We start from the raw sequence: 20,218 nt of genomic DNA on the forward strand, positions 1-20,218 counted from the left end.
CAGGTTACACTTTTTGGGAAGTCAATTTTTCAACGCTTGCTACCAGATGTGCAGGCTCTATCAGAGTGCATGTCTTATCAGTCCTGGAACTTAACCTTAGAAGTCACTCATTCCCATGACCCCAAGTATGAACCCCCCACATATGTTCCCCATCTGTGAACTTAAACACTTCTACAGCCACCTTGCAGATCTCCAGAGCTTGAACTATAATCCAGTCTTACATATATATCACTTCCTCTTCCTAGAAGGCAAGCAGCACATTCACCATCTCTGTATCATTTTTGTTGTGAAGTTACTGGTGAGAAGTACAGACTGAAAACCATTAGCTTGGTTCCTTCCATGGATCCCTGTGTTCCCACATACAGCTGCCCTCATCTGTCAGTGTTTCTCCCACCGTAAAAGTACACATCTGTGATATAAGAAGGATCACTCCCATTTGCTTAGTTCCTGGAAAGTCCATCTCTACACTTTCTCCTTTACCATAAACCCTTAATCGAAGTTTTATGTTAGTGATCCTCGAGATGCATCTTCTTTAAGGCCACAGTCCAAGGATGTGATTGATTAAAGTATCTAATTGTTCTTGCCAGAATGGTCCGTTGATTGCTTACATAGTGTGTTAATCTCTTCCAGTGCATTCCATGTAAATCACCTATCCCACTTTTCTTGCTTAACTAACCTATGGATTTTACCACAAGAGTTGACCATCACTGTATTTTTGTCTTGCTAAGCATAGATATTCATCGTACAGCAGTAAATATTAACCCAGCTGGAAAGCAGGATTAAAATTATTTATTTTCTTGCACAAGTAGCTCTAATGTACAAAGTATATGCAGATTAGATAAAACAAATTTATATACGTTGACTCATTTTTTTTGCTCCTCTGCAGCACACCATCGGCTGCTGCCAGGGCCTCCTCTTTTCCAGCCAGTCTGCTGAACCGAACTTGGCACCTCCAGACTAAATTCAGCCCACATTCAGGAGCAATGAGAAGGGCAAGGCATCCTGGGACTACTGCATACTGCTGATTTGAAGGACTGTTTTCACCTAAGGCGTAATCCTTCCCCTTGCACATACTCATGCCCTCCAAGGAGGAAGGTACCTCATTGGCTTTGTGGAATGTTGTTCACATATCTATATGTGATTTAGGCAGCACACCCATGCATCCTTGACCAAGTGATAATTCAATAAAGGTGTTTTGGTAGAAAAAAGACAGTGGCAATGTTCCTGTGCAACCCCCCCCCCCCCCCCCATGGACGTGACACACCTTTCCACTTTGCGGCGTTGCCATGCTCCTGAGCCACTAGTAGAACTTTGGTCACCTGGCCTGTACTCAGGGCTATATCCCTATATGCCACTGGTGCAAGCTTCAGTAACTTGGGCTTTTGTTCTATTTCTTCAAATCCTCGACTAGTGGCCCTCTTCAGGCATGGTCTCTTACTTTGCACAGCAAGCAGTTCTATACCTGTACCATCTTCAGTTGAAACTAAACTTGTCAGTTGCCCCCTTTCACCCTCCTGGGTTACACCATTATCTTCATATTTGTAAAATAGTAGGAACAGTAGAGAAAATCTTAATTAGCTGTAAAACTACACATGTGATCTGTGTGTCTTGTATACCACATTTGAAATGGACTGTACAAACAGCATCATTAGCCTTTGTGGATCTGCGTGTATATATACATATTTTGGTTTACATAATTGTATTCAAAATCTGTAATAATGATTGAAATTTCCACCTGACCTTTCATATCTTATTTTCTTATACTTGGTATTTATGACTATTCATCTTTGCCCAAAGCTTCTTATCAAGCTATAGTTGTGTTTGATTGGGGGGAGGGGTGATGCAGGTGGCAGTGCAATTCATCTGAATTCAAATGTTTTCTTAACTGTCACCCCCTCTAATTGGTAAAGAGCCAAGCACATGCTCATAATTATAGAATCAGACCAGGCAATCAAAATGAACCTCTCCCTTTTTTTCTTTAGTAGCCCAGCTACCCTCCAGTGTACTTTTAAGGTGTGCATCTAGCACCTAAAGTAGATACTGTGGACAAGCTGAGATTGATGATTTGTACATCTCGTTCTGGGTACGAGGGCTGCCTCAATGGTTGCCTCTGTTACACCCATTGTACATTTAATTAAACCTTGCTAATGTGAAATTCTAAGATTTGTTCTAAAGCAGTCATAAAATTGGAAGCTTCTATGTCATCACTGGTTAACCTTAAACTGCCTTGCACATCCATGTTTATTTCTGTGCAGACCCCATACAGAAATCCCCTACACTGAGGAACAATGTGGATATTTTGCATTTTTGACCGAGTTTGTGCCCCTAGGCCAGTGTCTCTGTTTAGGGGTGACCTGAGGTGGCATTTATACCAACTAGGGGAAATTTGTCTAGGACACTGAGGAACTTTATTTACTCTTTTCCTGGAGGTGATGGCAGAGAGCTGTAGCCAGAGGAAAAATGGTGGAGAATGCTGAATGCATTATGAAGGAGGAAGTTGCTGGAGAATGATAGATGTGCACTGTGCAAATATAGCAGTGAACAAAGTTGTAGTGATGGGAAGGGAGGTCAGGAGACTGAAAAATCGTTGCAGATGATCAAGACAAGTGAACCAGATGATGAATCCGCTGTTTCTTGAAATGTTATTATACACAGATGTGTGAAGGAATCTTTGAGTACTGAAACTGAGACTGTTTTTTAGAAGTGCTTTTGTACAGAAAAAGTTGAAAGTGAGACCTTTGCTGCTACTGACAATTCAGAAAGTGCAGCAGACTGTCACAGTACTGGAGAAGCTACTGAAGTGATTTGCAACATAACATAGTCGACTGTAATTTTAATTGCTTTTGGGGGCTGGAGAGCAGCAGCAACTGAAGATTACTGAGAAGAGGTGGTCATATGCTCATGCTGTGAGCTCTGTGTAGCCACTTATTTTAGAGGAAAGGAAAAGAAGACATTAAGAACGGGAGACCTAATACAATTGGGAAATAGGTATTGTAAAATTTGTATGAAAATTAAACAAGTTAGGCTTTTTAAAGGGATAAGACAAATAGTATATAATGGGATATATGGGATGAAGGAAAAACAAGCTAAAGGTATGTTACTAAAAGTGGTGGATGCTGTAGTAAGAGGTGGGAATAGGACTGTGTGCTATACAGAAAGCTAACAGTATGAAACTTGAGGAAATCTGGAAGATATTAAGGAGTTGTAATTTGAGTGACAAAGTAATTTTTTTAAATGGTGTATGAGCAAACGTGGAATAGGGTAATAGTGAATAGATGGATAGGGGGAAAAAATGAAAGCACAGAAAGGGGCGAGGCAAGGTTGTATTTTAAGTGGAGTAGTATTTACTGTAGAAATTGTTGGTGTGGCATTTGAGAGCAGTAGGAATGTATGTGAAGCAAGATGGGCGATAGTGCAAGAAGTAAAGGTACTCTAGTTTATGACATATGCTGATGAGTTTGTGATCATCATTAATGTTGAAGGTAATTATTTTTGTTACGGAAAGATATGGTAAGTGAGACTGGAGTAAAGTTAAATAGAGAGAAAAGTAAGGGAATGGTGGAGGGAGGGAAAAAAAGTGGTGGGGTATGTTTCATGAGTCAGGAGATAAGTGTGTTAGGTGTGAGGTTTGGGCAGCAAAAAGTGATAATAAAGAAGTGGGAGGAGATTTTAGAGGAAGTTTAGAAGCAGTGACATATAAAACTTTTAACATGTTCTTAAGAGAAAAAAAAACAGAAGGCGGCGTATATGAGCCATATGTATTCATTAGGGGAGTATATGACTTTGCAGCCTGTAAAGGCAAAAGAGCTACTGAAGATAGTATTTAGGGTTCACATGGACTAGGATTAATCAATGTTTTTTTTCTTCTCTAGCATCTTTGAATCTGTTTTGGATGCTGATTAATTTGAAAAAGGGGAAATAAATATATTAGGAGAAATTTAATGAAATAGGTAAAGGATGAATATGGTTGTAAAATGAGGTTGTGGAGATTGAAAATAGGGGTTCAAGGGGATGAAATGTTCGTATGAATCAGTAATAGAGAAATTTTATTATTTCTGACTCGAACACTGTAAGTAGGCTGATAAAAATGTTTGTAAAAGAGAGACAGAAAATGTTTAAGTGGAAGAAATAAGTAATTTCTGTGGAGACCATTGGGTAAATTGCCAGTAAAAGGAAAATGTGATATAGGCAGCCAAATGAAAGGCTATATAACATTTGCTATAAAGAAGAATGGAGCAAGCTTTAAACTCCCAGGAGGATGAGAATGTTTTGGAATTTTTTTAAGAATATATATATATATATGACTATCTTCAGGAAATAATCCTGGCCATGTTGTTTTATGGAAGAGTATAAGGATGTTACAAAGATGCATAGAAAAAAATGGACCGTTTTTATTGGGGGGGATATGGAATGTATGGCAGTGTTAAGTCTCAAATTATTGTATAACAAATTATGGAATTGTACAGTTGTGTTAATAAGATTATTGTTTTAGAAAAAAAGGAATGGGAAGGGTGAATTGTAAGGAAAGATGTCTAACTGGATAGTAAAACATAAGAAAAGTATGTTATACCAGACAAAAAGAAAAATATAAATAATGTAAAGCATGTGATGTGTAAATACTGAATTATGATGCAGTATAAACAAAGCTTCCCTACTGTTTTTGATAAGTGCCATGGGATCTTTGACATCCACTTGAGTTGTCACTTGCTTGGGCAGATGGGGACTCGCTTTAGCTTCTCATCTGGAGGATAACACACACAGGAATTCAGCACACCACTTATGTTGTACTGCAGTGTCAGTACTGGAAAAATCCATCAAACTACTTGGTGTGGGAAAAGACCCCACAGCCAAAATAGTTAGCACCAAAGGTGAGTGCGCTAGCTGTTGTGCTACTGGTTGAGCTTTCAAGACTTGAAATAATAAAACACAAGCTGTTAATCATTTGCTGGTCTTTTCTTCCGTTCTTTTCCACCAACATTTGGTGAGATACCAGCTGTACTTGTTAGCTGTTACATATGTATCCCCTCTGTAATGTAATTGGTTACTGAGAAATATTTGAATAGTTTTGTAATACTAAGTCATGTGCCACAAAGCATAATGACAGGTTAGTTGTAATATTTTGGTTCCTCTTAGCTTGTTTTCTTGCAGCCAAAGCATCCTTTTGCTTTTGTTATATTCCCTGATTAAAAACTGGAAAGTGTTCTCAATCCTCTGTTCACCATTTTTGCACCCTGGGATTCATATTCCACTAGATATTTGTTGCTTCTCTGAGCTGTATTATCACTGATATTCCAGATTCATGTGGATGGCCAACATCTGCCTGTTAAACTGTTATTCTCATGTAACAAGTTCCAAGGCTACTTGCAAACCCTTATTTTTTTTCCATATATGCAGTTTCCCACTGTGTGCTGACCATCTAGCCTCTATCAGCTACGCCAGTTTGCTGCCCTGTCCTGGGTACTCCCCAGTGAAGAAGGCTGTCGCAGGCAGTCTCAGCAGTCATTTGTGCCCTTAAAGACATCCTGGCAATGAAGACATGCTTGTTGGGCTTATCCAGCCATCCTCTGAGTGAGGAGACAGATTATGTGCTACCAGGGCCACTCTGCACACTCTGAAGCTGGTGCTTGATTCTGTACACTCTGAGTGGCATTGCCAAAGACTTTACTCTGTGAACCATGTCTTACAGTGCCACCCTTCCTCTGAAGGGTTATAGGACTGGATGACCTGCAAACTCCCTCTCCCCATCCCAGCATGGGAACACCCATCCTCCACTGCCAGTTCCTTCAATAACCTGAGCTGCTGATTGATTTCTGATCATCTGGGCTATAGTCTAGTCTTTGTCCTTCTATGCCACTAGAGCTGGGTAGTCTGTAAAAGTTTGAACCCCTCATCGAAAGAAAATCTTGAAAGGAGAGGTGTTTAGAACTTTAATTTCCGTAACCAGCATTCACATAGAACAAAATGAGTTTTGAACTCATTTTAAGTAAAAAAAATTGTTTCCAAAAAATGTTTTTCCTTCTCTCTTGATCTTTGCAAGGCCTTTGCACCAAACAGATTTGGCCCTTAAGTGCAAAAGTCTACAGTCTTGGTGTATGAAGGAGTTGCCTGGCCACTGTTGCTGGTCAAAATATTCAGTATGCACTCTAATTATTAGGTTATGATGCCTGTAAAAGTCACCAACTTTGCTTTCATAAAAGCCACACCATCCATCTTCTCTTTCTGCAGGGCACCATCAGATTTTTTTTTGCCCTTTAGACCTCCTTCTTGTGATCGATGTATTGTGGAACAAGTTGAGGGTTTGCCTCCTGAGTGTAACACACAGCTATTTCAGTATGTTATTTTCCTGTTTTAAAGCCAGGATGGTATTTGGATAACCGTTCAGTATGTCATTAACTTCAGAGTCCTTTTTTATGTGCTTTTTCTATAAAATTATCTTTGTATTGATCTTTTGAATTTAGGGCAGAATTTGTTCTAATGAATGCAAATACTTTCCAACTTTCATTGAGGGCAACAGCTTCCTTCTCCCTGTTTGACATGTAGGTGACCAATACTTCCAGCATTTTGACAGTTTTCAGTCTCACTGTTTACTTTTCTCAGCTTGTTTCTAACTTTCATTATGAATGCCAACAAGCTGTCAGTCTTAATGCCCTTCCATTTTTAAATAGATTAACATTAGTTTTTAGCCAGTTTACAGCAGTCTATTTAGGAGTAAACAGGGAAGCCAAGTACTCTTAAATTTGCAGAGCTTTTGAGCTGGCTTATTTTGTAAGAATTTCTCACTTGTAGGAGATAGTGTTCAGAACATTAAAAGGAACTGTGTGTCTGTATGTTTAGTGCATTTCTGCATGTTATTTATATTTTATGTAGTTTTAGCCTTTAAAGTATGCCCCCCTTTTTTTTCTTAAATTTGCACTGGTATAGCACCAGTTAGTTATTTGTGGAAATAGAATTAATTATAGTGGTTGTTTGATGTAATACAATAAAAAAGAAACTTAAAGTGTATATTTTCTTGTAGCATCCATTTGTTAAAACTGCTAAGCCAGTGTCGATATTACGTGATTTAATTAATGAAGCGATGGACATAAAAGTTAAACGACAAGAAGCCCAACAGCGTGAAATGGATCAAGATGATGAGGAGAATTCTGTAAGTCTGTTTTTAGCTGTTTAGTATTATCTTCTTTACTACCGAAATTTAAACGTTACTTACTTTAAGGTGATTTTTTTTTTTTTTTTTTTTTTTTTTTTTACACAAACAGTAGTGCAAACCATGTTAAGTGACTAGACTATTTGCTTTTAAAAGTTATTTGGAAGATGTCTTTATCCACATTGATCACTTACTCTGGGCCATTGTTTCTGTAGTTTGTAATGGAGCTGATATTTCATCTTAGTGATCACAAAAGTAAATACTAGTAGTAGTGACTTAAATTTTTCATCCTTGATTCATGACATCAGAAATTAATGTTCATCCACAAACATTCCTGAGTCAGCAGGTCTGTTGTGCTGCTAGACATCTTGTTAAACTGTTAGAAGGTCCAGTATTTTATTTATTTATGTACTTGGTTATTTACTAGTTTTTCTATGTTTGTTTGGCAGTAGGATGGTTTAAAAGTAGCCAAAGGACTGCACTGGTACTTCTGAAATCCAAATTTCTCTCTAAATTGCAGTGTGTAGCACGTTCCACAAATGAGACTAAACATCTAGAAAGTAATTTGTAGTGCACATTCTGTTTTATTATCACAGTCCTGTTTGATGTTTTTTTTCCTATTTTGTGTATCCTGTTTCAATGTAGAAACCTATTTATAGAAACTTCATACTGTTCAGTAGGAACAAACGTAAAATGAAGGTGAGGGGTATGCTTGCATGTGTGTGACTTCGGGTGCTGTTTACTTTCTGACATGGTTTGAAAAAGTGTATGCGACATTGCTGTGGTGTGAGACTTCATCTGTACTACAGTTTGAACTATATTTCTTTGTTGAAGTCTCTTTTGTGTGCTTTGCATCTTGACAAATTGTGCACACATCCCCAGTGGTGTGTCTTTGCATGTGGATTTACTAGGTGGTTACATCTGGACAATGGCTTGGTCATCGTAGCAGTTGTGCAGCAGCATGGCGGGGCCTCTAACTGAGAAACACGTGTATGTGGCTGTTTTCAAACATGGTAGGAGAGGGACAAGACAGTGGTCTGTAATGTTTGTTACCCATACTGCATTTAAGACTTCGAGGTGGGGTAGAGTAGCAGGAGGTCATGATACCTCTTCCTTTGATGTTGTGGCAGTAAAACAGCAACTCGTAGAACACCTTCAGTGCTTTTTTTTTTTTTTTTGGCTTTGGAATTAAGAAAATGCTGGCATAAGTAATTTTCTCTACATTTACTCACCAAGTAACCCGTGGGACACAAGGGCCCCTTTTCAGGAGTGACCTGAGAGCTGGTTAAGTGACTTGTATAGAGTCACATAGTAAGCAAATGGAAGTGGAAGGAATTCTGTACTGTAGGAACTTAACTGTTCCAGAGCCTTAATAGTCAGTGCTAATTGCTGGACAGCAGTTTTAACAAGGTGCATATCTCTACTTTTCATGCATCTTAATAGGACATTATTTGCTGGATAAAATATACTTGGCTGTAAAGTATTGCATCTGTAGTCAGAACAACTTAAATATATCTAAATTTTTGTTTTTTGCAAAAAAAAAATATTTTTCTTAATTGGGTGATTTACTGGGGATGATCTTTCATAAAAACTTTCAGAAATTACCAAAATGTATTTACTAATTTAAAGGGTTATTGTTTTGGTAGGGAAAACGTTAATGATGAATTTCTTCCTTGGTTTAATTTTGCAGACTGTTAGTGTTTTACTGTTTTTATCACTTTCTACTAGGCATGACAATTTTGTATTTAATTTTTTGATGAAGTAACTTGCATGCAGTGTTAATTTTATTGAGAAGCGTTGCAAACTTTGGCTGAAATTGCTGAACTTTTTTTGTGATATTAAGCTGTAGTGTTCTTGCTATCAGCAAAGATGTATATTTGAAAGTGTGTCTGTGGTAGCAAGAATCCCACCGTTTTCTGCAGTCTGAGTACAGATGACAATGCTATTGCATAGGTAGTTTGTGTTTCTGTACCATTTCATATTTTCTAATCTTTTCTTAAGAACAGCTTGCAGGCCCCCCACAGAGGATTGTTTATTGAAACTTAGATTGTGACAGCAGGTAAGAACCATGAGGCCCTTATAGTCCGATCACAGCGTTATTTCTGTGTTTATAATTTAGCACATCAGTCCTAAGATCCTTAGTTCTGTTGAGTTCTGCTTTATTTTCTCAATTTTGTTCATGTTTCTGCCATGTTTGCCAGCATCAGTTTTGAGAGAAGGCGTTCCATTGACTTTGCCACAGTTTTCTGTTTAGAAATGCTTCCTAACACAGTTGTACTTTCCCCATATAGTTCCATTGTTCCACGGTGTAGTCTCTAGCTTCTAAATGTATTTTTTAAGACTACCCTGTTTTGCTCTCTCCTAGCCTCTGACCTTCTTTCCTCTGTCACTTCTGCAAGATGTGCTGGTTGAAGTCTGTGTCAGCGTTTTACCTTGGGCTCTGTGTATTCTTATTATGCTTTCTGAAGCATTTTAGTCATGTTCCTTTCTTTTTGTGGACAATAAGCTTGAAAAAGTGGACCATACATTCTGAGTCTGTTTTCATCATTACACCTTAAGAACAACTTGCAGTCCCCCACAGAGGATTGTTTATTGCAACTTAGCAGCTGCGGTTTGCATTTCACTTTTCTGAACCAGAGCTTTTATTTTAACCACAGAAGGCTATCATCACTAATACTGAAAATTCTCAGTCTTGCTTGCTTATCCTCCATGTTAGGTGTGGATGGCTGTAAATTCTCATATCTCCAGCTAGGTGTACTTGACCCCAGGTCATGGAGTATGGTGTATATTTGTGTTGCATTAGGTTGTGGTACTTGGTATTATATTAAATATGAATTTATTTAAATTAGTGTATGAGTGGTTGTAAGTTCACAGGTTTGATTGCATCGAGTTTGCATCCTGTTGGCCTTCAAGAAACTTGATTGCCATATCCCATGTTAATTTCTTTCCTTTTCTAAAAACGTTCTTCCTGCGATTCTGCCCTATGCTTAATTGTTTTGGAGTTGAAGTAAGCACAGTTGAAACAGTCGGGCACGCAGTGCTCCTGACAAAGTCAAAAAAAGTCACCTTATGGAAGTCACGATGGGGGATGCGTTTCCCACACTCAGGGCAAACATTCTTCTTAACTAATGACATGTAACAACATTTTAAACAGTGATCAGAAAAAAGTAGTTCCCCAATGAAGTATTTATTTTTCAGTATTCTTGGCTGTGCCTTTGGACCAACCAACGACACTTAATCTGGTTCTAAAACACAAAAGCACAGGGCACCAGAAAGACAACAACTCGACAATAGCGTACAAACTATTTTAATCCATGCTTTCGTTAAAACTTGTTCAGAATAATTAAACCATGAAAACATTCATTTAAATACACACATTAAATTAGACAAAAAAAATCAATCATTCAATTAATCAATTGAATAAAATTACAAACCAATTATTCACATTGTCTTATACATTGTTAAATTTCTATCTTCTAAAAAACATTTAATGTTTGTGTATTCATTTAGCCCTGGTGGGCTATCTGCGCCCAACCTTAGCTGCCATAAAGTCTATTTTCTTTAGACGTTATTTTTAATATTGCCCCCTCTCAAATCTTTGGTAATATGCACCAAAATGGAAAAAGAAAATGTTTTGAACATAGTACAAACTAAAGTGTGTCTATACAAAGCTTTGTTGATATCCTTGGTTTTTATGGCATGACAATGTTCTTTAATACGTTTTCTTAGTTGCCTGGTGGTCATGCCTAAATAGAATGCTTCACATCCAGATCAAAAAGCAATAATAGACCACATGCGATGTATTACATGTAAACCTCCCAGATGCAGCTATAGTATGATTTAAATTAGTTAAACAAACATAAGGCCCTTCATGAATAAACATACAAGCAGAATAGTTAAAACATAAGTTCCCTTTGGTTTGTTCGTTACCGGAAGACGTATACTAGTTTTATCATGCTGTAACAATTATTTTAAACTACCCGATTTTTTTGTAGACAAAACTAGGCATTTTTCCTAAAATACTAGATAAATCGCTAGTTCCACTGATGATTTTCCATTTATCAGTAATTATATTTTTTATCAACGCACTATCAACAGACATATCCACTACACATTTTGGTGTATTTGATGAAAGTTCTAATTCTGGATCTACTGTAGTATTTTTCACTGTCAAACCATAAATCAAAATTGGCCAAAAATGTGCGTCTTCTAACAGAAATGTCTGATGCCAAATTAGCTAACAAAACTTCAGAATACCCCTTAGTCAAAAACAAACTAGTGATGAAGGTGGTTTCCAAAAAGAAGTCTTCATCATCACTAGTCAGCCTCGAAGCTCTTGTATATTGTCCTTTCGGAACATTTCTTTTCATGAAAGCAGGGTCATTACTCTGGCAATGTAAGTAATTATTTACATAAGTCTCTTTTCTATATATCTTACTGGAAAAACTTTTTTCATTTATATGCCATGTGAGTGTCACATTCAAAAAATTGATGTTGTATCCTGAATTATTTAGCGTGAATTTCAAAAAATCACTACTCATATTTAATTGTTCCAAAAAACTATTTGCCTTAAATTCTGCGCCTCTTAAGACAAAAAACAAGTCGTCTATAAAACGGCCATAGAATAATATGTCATTGGCTAGAGGTATTTTAGGCAGGTGCTCTAATTCCCACCAACCCATAACTAAACCTGCAAAAGCAGGAGCTACTGTGGCACCCATCGCTACTCCTCTTTGTTGTTGATATTTTGTGTTGAAAACAAAAAAAATGTTTTCCAACATGAGTTCCAACAATGCCACACAAGTTTTCACCGAATTTTGAGTCCACCTGGTATATTTGTTCAAAAAATTCTTTATATATTCCAACCCTACTTCAAGGGGTATAGATGTATACAAAGAAACCACATCTACTTTAAGTAGAAAAAAAATAATTTCCACTAAAAACTCCATTTTTTTCTTTGGAATAAAATATCCTAATGGCTTCTAAAAAAGACCACGGATCCTTAAAATAAGAAGCTAAACTTTGTGTTAAAGGGTTAAGTAACTTATCAAGGTATAAAGAAATGCCTTCTGTTATACTTCCTACTGCAGAAACAATAGGCTGAAAAGGGGGGGGGTTGTTAACATTTTTGTGTATTTTGGGAATTCTAAATAATACACCTATTCTAGGATGATCCACTGTAAAATAATTATAAACATCTGAAGCCAATTCTCTATTCATAAAAAATTCATATAGAGCATATTTGATGTATTTGTAGCTTCTATCTATGGCTTCAAAATTAACTCTGCGATATTCTTCCTGATTATTAAGCAGTGCCTCCATTGCTGTCACATAATCTTTAGTGTACATCACTACCAGACCCACCCCCCCTTATCGGCCTTCATTAATCTTAAGTCAGTCCTATTCTTTAATTCATTAAGTGCTTTTTTTCAATTCTTTAGTTAAATTAAAAAAAGGCTGGACAGACTTGTTAGCTAACAAAGATCTAATTTCATTAGAACAAAACAATTCAAAAACCTTGACAGTATTATGTAATGCAGGATTAAATGTGGACGGTTTTCTAATAATAGTGCTGCGGTAGCGTTTTCGCCTCATAGTAAGACGCTGTCCGGTTCGATTCTCAGCTAGAGCATCTTCTAAGTGGAGACATTCGTGAATGGGCGTACCTTCGTTGAAGGTTGTGCATCAGGGCTGGTAACTCTGCATGTAAAAATCAACTACCAATCATTAGCGGACCGGAGTTCTGCTGTGGCGACCCCTAACAGGGAAAAGCCGAAAGACACAAACAAATTATGAGAGGCAATTTCTACGTCTTTTAAAACAAACATTAAGTTCAATTTACGTGTGTATAATTTTAAATTTAACAATGTATTTGCTAAATCAGCTCTCTTGCTTGGAACAAATTCCAGCCCAAGCTTCAACAAACATTCTTGTTCAAAACTTAAAAAAATATCAGTCAAGTTGAATATTTTAACCAGTGAACTCACTTCAGCACTCCTCTCCGAAAATGGCTCCTGCCTCGACTCTGATTCTGCCTCGCTGTTTTCGGACCATCCTTCCCGTTTTTTGTCCCATTATTTGCATTAGAGTTTTTGTCATCCAAAACTAACGCTGGAACGGATTTAATTTGTTATAAACTTGTCTGCATTATGTTACTCACCTTACTTTTGAGGCTCTATCTTGCTGTTGAGGTGTAACTTTCAGTGCTTTAATTCGTGACCGGGATTTATTCCTGCCTAGATTTAAAGAGGTTTTACCTTCTTTAACAGCTGAGCTGTAGGACCCAACAAAATTAATATTGGATCCATTCTTGTTCCTTTGAAAAAAAGACTTATAGTTTGTATTCTTGAAACTAAAATTATAAGCTTGCCAAGTGTTGTATGCAGCTGTATCACGATCTAACTTTTTAGATTTTCTCTGAGTGATCATTTGCTCATAGCTGTCAACCAACTCGAGTACTCGCTCATAATCTTTATAGTTCCCGTTTCCATGGCTGCTTAACAAGTCAGTAATGTTACTATCTAAGGCTTCTAGTTCAATTCTCTGTCCTCTACCAGCTGTTCATTATGTTTTATCAATAGCCTCAAAGTCCAGTCCAGCTTTATTAAAAAAATCAGTCACTTCTGTGAAGAATGGTTCATAGCGGTTTACACTGTTAGGAATTTTTATAAACCGTAACCCTTTTGGCACAATATTAGATGAAATGCAACAAGCGAAATATTTATTTTCAACAATTAATGCTCTGTATTTCTTAAGTTTTTTCTCTAGCTCACCCAGGAGTTCAGACATATTACCTTGCGATGTCTCCCTGTCCTCAGCTAAAGATTCTGCTGATGGCTTTACTGCAGTAAAATGTTCAGGTATATGGATTAAGGCAGAAGCCAAACCTTTGTACAAAATCTGTCTATTGGGCACACACACCCCTTTATTCAAAGCTGATGGTGCACCTCCCGAATTGTTTGTTGAAATTGACAAAGATGAACTGGAAGCCTCTGATTGATTTACACTCTCGTTGTTAGAAAATTTCTTGGCTAACAACATCAAAGAATTCTGAATATTTTTAAATTCAGAAACAAAGGCTGCCATTAACGGTTGCTGACTATTCATTACTGAGTGTATGGTCAAATCCATAAGGTTGTCATCCAGAGCTCCGGCCATGGACAAAAAAACCATAAAACCAAGAACTCCAATAAAACCAAAAAACTAAAACAAAAAAGCACAGGGCACCAGAGAAACAACACCAACTCGACAATAGCGTATAAGCTATTTTAATCCACGCTTTCGTTAAAACTTCTTCAGAATAATTAAACATGAAAACATTCATTTAAATGCACTCATTAAATTATATAAAAAACATCAATAATTCAATTAACCAATTGAATAAAATTACAAATCACTTATTCACATTGTCTTTTACATTGTTAAATTTCTGTCTTCTAAAAAACATTTAATGTTTGTGTATTCATTTAACCCTGGTGGGCTATCTGCACCCAACCTTAGCTGCCATAAAGTCTCTTTTCTTTCGACTTTATTTTTAATATTGCCCCCTCTCAAATCCTTGGTAATATGCTCCAAAATGGAAAAAGAAAATGTTTTGAACATAGTACAAACTAAAGTGTGTCTATACAAAGCATTGTTGATATCCTTCTTTTTTATGACATAACAATGTTCTTTAATAAGTTTGCTTAGTTGTCTGGTGATCATGCCTATATAGAATGCTTCGCATCCAGAACAAAAAGCAATATAGACCACATGTGATGTATTGCGTGTAAACCTCCCAGATGCAGCTGTAGTACGATTTAAATGAGTTAAACATAAGGCCCTTCATGAATAAACCTACAAGCAGAACAGTTAAAACATTTATAAGTTCCCTTAAAAGCAGTTATTGAATTAAAGAATAGGACTGACTTAAAATTCATGAAGGCCGATAAGGGGGGTGGTGTGGTAGTGATCTACACTAAAGATTATGTGACAGCAATGGAGACACTGCTTAATAATCAGGAAGAATATCACAAAGTTAATTTTGAAGCCACAGATAGAAGCTAAAAATACATCAAGTATGCTCTGTATGATTTTTTATGAGTGGATAATTGGCTTCAGATGTTTATGATTATTTTACAGTGGATCATCCTAGAATAGGTGTATTATTTGGAATTCCCAAAATACACAAAAATGTTAACAACCCCCCTTTTTGGCCTGTTGATTTTGCAGCAGGAAGTATAACAGAAGGCATGTCTTTATTCCTTGATAAGTTACTTAATCCTTTAACACAAAGTTTAGCTTCTTATTTTAAGGACTCTTGGTCTTTTTTTTAGAAGCCATTAAAATATTTTATTCCAAAGAAAAAAATTGAGTTTTTAGTGGAAATGATTTTTTTCTACTTACGTAGATGTGGTTTCTTTGTATGCATCTATACCCCTTGAAGTAGGGTTGGAATATATAAAGAATATTTTGAACATTCAGTGAAAACATGTGTGGCATTGTTGGAACTCATGCTGGAAAATAATTTTTTTGTTTTCAACAAGAAGTATCATCAACAACAAAGAGGAGTAGCGATGGGTGCCACAGTAAGCTCCTGCTTTTGCAGGTTTAGTTATGGGTTGGTGGGAATTAGAGCACCTGCCTAAAAAACTTTAGCCTGACATTATTCTATGGCCGTTTTATAGACGACTTGTTTTTTGTCATAAGAGGCTCAGAATTTAAGGCAAATAGTTTTTTGGAACAATTAAGTATGAGTAGTGATTTTTTGAAATTCACACTAAATAATTCAGGATATAACATCAATTTTGTGGCTGTGACACTCATATGGCATATAAATGAAAAAAGTTTTTCCAGTAAGATGTATACAAAGGAGACTTATGTAAATAATTAGTTACATTACCAGAGTAATCATCCTGCTTTCATGAAAAGAAATGTTCCAAAAGGACAATATATAAGAGCTTCGAGGCGGACTAGTGATGATGAAGATTTCCTTTTGGAAACAACCTTCATCACTAGTTTGTCTTTGACTAAGGGGTATTCTGAAGGTTTGTTAGCTAATCTGGCATCAGACATTTCTGTTAGAAGACGCACACATTTCTGGCCAATTTTGATTTATGGTTTGACAGTAAAAAATACTACAGTAGATCCAGAATTAGAACTTTCATCAAATACACCAAGATGTGTAATGGATATGTCTGTTGATAGTGTGTTAATAAAAAATATAATTACTGATAATTGGAAAATCATCAGTGGAAACAGCGATTTATCTAGTATTTTAGGAAAAACACCCAGTTTTGTCTACAAAAAATCAGGTAGTTTAAAAGAATTGTTACAGCGTGATAACACTAGTATACGTCTTCCGGTAACAGAGAAACCAAAGGGAACTTATAAATATTTTAACTGTTTGCTTGTAGGTTTTTTCATGAAGGGCCTTATGTTTGTTTAACTCATTTAAATCGTACTATAGCTGCGTCTGGGAGGTTTACATGTAATACATCACATGTGGTCTATATTGCTTTTTGTTCTGGATGCAAAGCATTCTATATAGGCATGACCACCAGACAACTAAACAAACGTATTAAAGAACATTGTTATGCCATAAAAACCAAGGATATAAACAATGCTTTGTATAGACACTTTAGTTTGTACTATGTTCAAAAAATTTTCTTTTTCCATTTTGGAGCATATTACCAAGGATTTGAGAGGGGGCAATATTAAAAATAACGTCTAAAGAAAATAGACTTTATGGCAGCTAAGGTTGGGCGCAGATAGCCCACCAGGGCTAAATGAATACACAAACATTAAATGTTTTTTAGAAGATAGAAATTTAACAATGTAAAGGACAATGTGAATAATTGATTTGTAATTTTATTCAATTGGTTAATTGAATTATTGATGGTTTTTAATCTATTTTAATGAGTGTATTTAAATGAATGTTTTCATGGTATAATTATTCTGAAGAAGTTTTAACGAAAGCATGGATTAAAATAGTTTGTACGCTATTGTCAAGTTGTTGTTGTCTCTCTGGTGCCCTGTGCTTTTTTGTTTTAGTTTTTTGGTTTTTATTGGATTACTTAATCTGGTTCTATTGACAAGGAAAAACTAAGAATATGGCTCTGGCCAACCACTCTTGTATCCTGACAGTGGAGGGGCGTGTCCTTTGAGTTATGAGGAGGAGGGGAAAAGCCTCTAGTATTCAGGCTGGCCAAAGGCTTTCAAAGCAGCAAATCCTAAGGAGTTATTACTGCAGGAGTGGTAAGTAGACACAACTGTCCTTTCCTATTAGTTGAGGTCCTGGACCACGAGGAGTTCCGCTAACTGATATGACTATGCCAGAAAAGGCAGAATTCTGGATATTGGCCTAATTAAGGAGTTACAGAGACCAAAAAGGCCAAGTGAAGGTGGTGGTAACCAACGATTGTACTTTTGTGTAGTTTAGAGTGTGAGGTATGAGTACAAACCAAGGAAGAAAGACAACATTGTGGGATATCATAGGTGGATTATTCTGAGCAGAGGGAGAGGGTCCTAAATAATTTAATGGGCTGGAGCAAATCTGACATGGGGACTTAAGTGGGTTAGAAACCAAGTACTCAGGGCTGTGGATGAAGGATAGAAGAGGTTTCAGAAAGGACTTGAAGGAGAAATTAAAAGGTCAGTATGGCAATATGACAAAAAAAAAAAACAAAACCAGCACTCAGGAATGAAGGTACCAGGCTGCTGTCACAAAAAAAAATGTTTAATAAACTTGATTAAGCGCTTTCGTCAGAACAAACCTGACTACTTCAGAATTCAGGTTCTGATGAAGTCAGGTTTGTTCTGACGAAAACACTTAATCAAGTTTATTAAACAACCATTTTTTAGTGACTGCACTCTGTCCCTTCATTCCTGAGTGCTGTTTTTTTTTTTGTCACATTTGTGGTTCTTAGTTTTGTAGTATGGCAGTTATGGCAAAGTAGATATGTAAGGGAGGTGGATGAGTCCTATTACAGGGTAAGAACAGCAGAACTGGTAACTGAGACGCAATTTTTTGGAAGACATCAAGAAGGGAATGAATTGTTTTAGATATACTGCAGAGGGGAGGCTAGAAAGAGAGACCTTACCAGGCTAAGTATGGATGGCATAAGAGGTCACAATGCACAGACATTGAATATTTAACTCTGTTTTCAGAAAGAATTATTTTTTTATACTTTGTCTTGTTTAAGCCATGTTTCAGTAAAATCAAATATATCTGGAGTGTAATATACTGTCCAGGCATGCACATCTGGCAAATTGTTTTGGATGCTTCTAAGGTTAAGTGATAAAAGGTGTAGATCTCAAGACTGGAGTGCTTGGAAGAAGGGTTGTGGTGGTGTTTGGTACAATTGCTATGTTTGGGGAGGTTGCTTGGACCTGGGTTAAGGGTGGGTTTCCCCACATGATTTTACGTGCAGGAAAAAAAGGGCTAGGGGTAAAGTTGTTTATATTTCAACTTAGATCTGCTGCCTAGTTTGCAGAGGGTGGAACTGTAGTGAAATTTCTATTTTGAATAGATGGATAGCTAGCTAATAAGACTGGAAGCTACCATGTATTGATAAGTGTGTATTTGGGAGTAGTGTAAATCATGGCTCTAGATGATTGTCACTGTTGAAGTGACACCCTGACCAATGTGCAAAAATGGAAAGAAAAAGGGGTTGTGGATGGATGGATGCATTTGGGAGTAGTTGTAGGGACTTTTCAGGTAGTTAAGAGATATTGATAGGATATTGGGTGGGCTAGAAAAGAAATGAGAAGGGGATTAGTAGGAGTATCTGAGGACGCAATATGTTTGAGGGAGAGAACAGCTGTAATGGAAAAGAGAGAGATTTAAAATCAGTGGCTGTATCAAAGAATATAGGCAGTGGCATGGTTAAGGGGGGTTTGGACTTTAATTATACTTTAAGTGGAAGTGGCACAGGAAGAAGGTTGAAAAGTTATTCTTGCTCTTTTTACAAGTTTTATTTGAGAAAATGAGGTGAAGGGAATGGTAGAGAGAGACTAGTAGTAATTGAAATGGGTTAGATGGTGTTGGGTTGACTTGAATTAGTGGTTTTGGGTGGGAAGAGAGTACGGAGTGATAGGACTGGTAGATAGCAATGTCTGGGTGGAGTTGTGTGTATTTTAAATGTAGGGTAAGCAGGGGTGTGTGTAGGAAATGAGTAAGGTCGGGTAGGGGAGTAGAGTGACCATTAGTGCAGCGAGCACCAGTTCAGAGGCTTTACTTCTGTTCTCACCAATCAATGTTTTACAATCTGTGGAGGCCTGGCTCAAGGAGATGTGAGGAACAGCAGCTTCTGTCTATGTGCAAGAGGATTTACAGTAACTTAAAACATGTACTGTATTAGCATCATAGATTTAGTGATACAAACATGTACTCCTGCTTTTAGCAGTATACCCCTGCTGTTGAGAAGAGTGTGTGAAAGATATTCTAGAACAGCTCAAACTCTGTATGACTTGCTTTTGATCTGTGCTGCTAGTCACAACAGTAATGGAATTATAATGACCACTTGAGAAGGAAATAATCAGTGTACACACTTTCCTACAGACGTGAATGCCCATTTTATGTATAATGATAGTACATTTTCAGCCTACTGGAGAACCACAGGTCATTACTTAGATGCAAATTCACTACTACAGTATAATCTCAGTAAATTAGAAGCCTCAAAGATATTTCATCACTGCAAATTGTTTTTATCTAAAACTATTTACTAATGAGAGAGATTTTATCAATTAAGTCCAGTAAAAAAATAGCAAAGGGAAAATTAGACCTAAAAGTCATAAATTCATCCAAGTAATAACTTGTTTTGCAACTCCCTTCTATTTTTTTTGTAAGGAAATTCAGTTTTAAAACTTTAAAAATCAATTTCATATAGCAAAGCTGTATTACCTGATAATTTATTACAAATTTGTAAGAAATGTATGACATTCTACTGTATAAAACCTGTATAGTAACAGTGTATGAACTTTATAAAGTTTTGCAACTGTGATAAACCTAACACTCTGTGATATTTGAAGTATATAATTTAAATTTGCTTGCACTGCTTATTGCCTGTGAGTACAGGTTATGGCTGAAAAAGG

The 20,218-nt window shown here is 36.8% G+C and overlaps 1 protein-coding gene across 1 annotated transcript in view; it reads left to right on the forward strand.

Moving 5' to 3' along the window:
* The window catches only part of STK4 (serine/threonine kinase 4), a 1,752,947-nt gene that overhangs the window by 882,316 nt on the left and 850,413 nt on the right, over positions 1-20,218 (forward strand). Inside the window, exon 6 of the mRNA XM_044088990.1 lies at positions 7,016-7,144. Within this exon, the coding sequence (XP_043944925.1) occupies positions 7,016-7,144 (129 nt within the window). The remainder of the gene's footprint in view (positions 1-7,015; positions 7,145-20,218) is intronic.

Source organism: Protopterus annectens, chromosome 12.part0 (genome assembly GCF_019279795.1).
Source record: "Protopterus annectens isolate FY-2018-M chromosome 12.part0, PAN1.0, whole genome shotgun sequence".
NCBI lineage: Eukaryota > Metazoa > Chordata > Ceratodontiformes > Protopteridae > Protopterus > Protopterus annectens.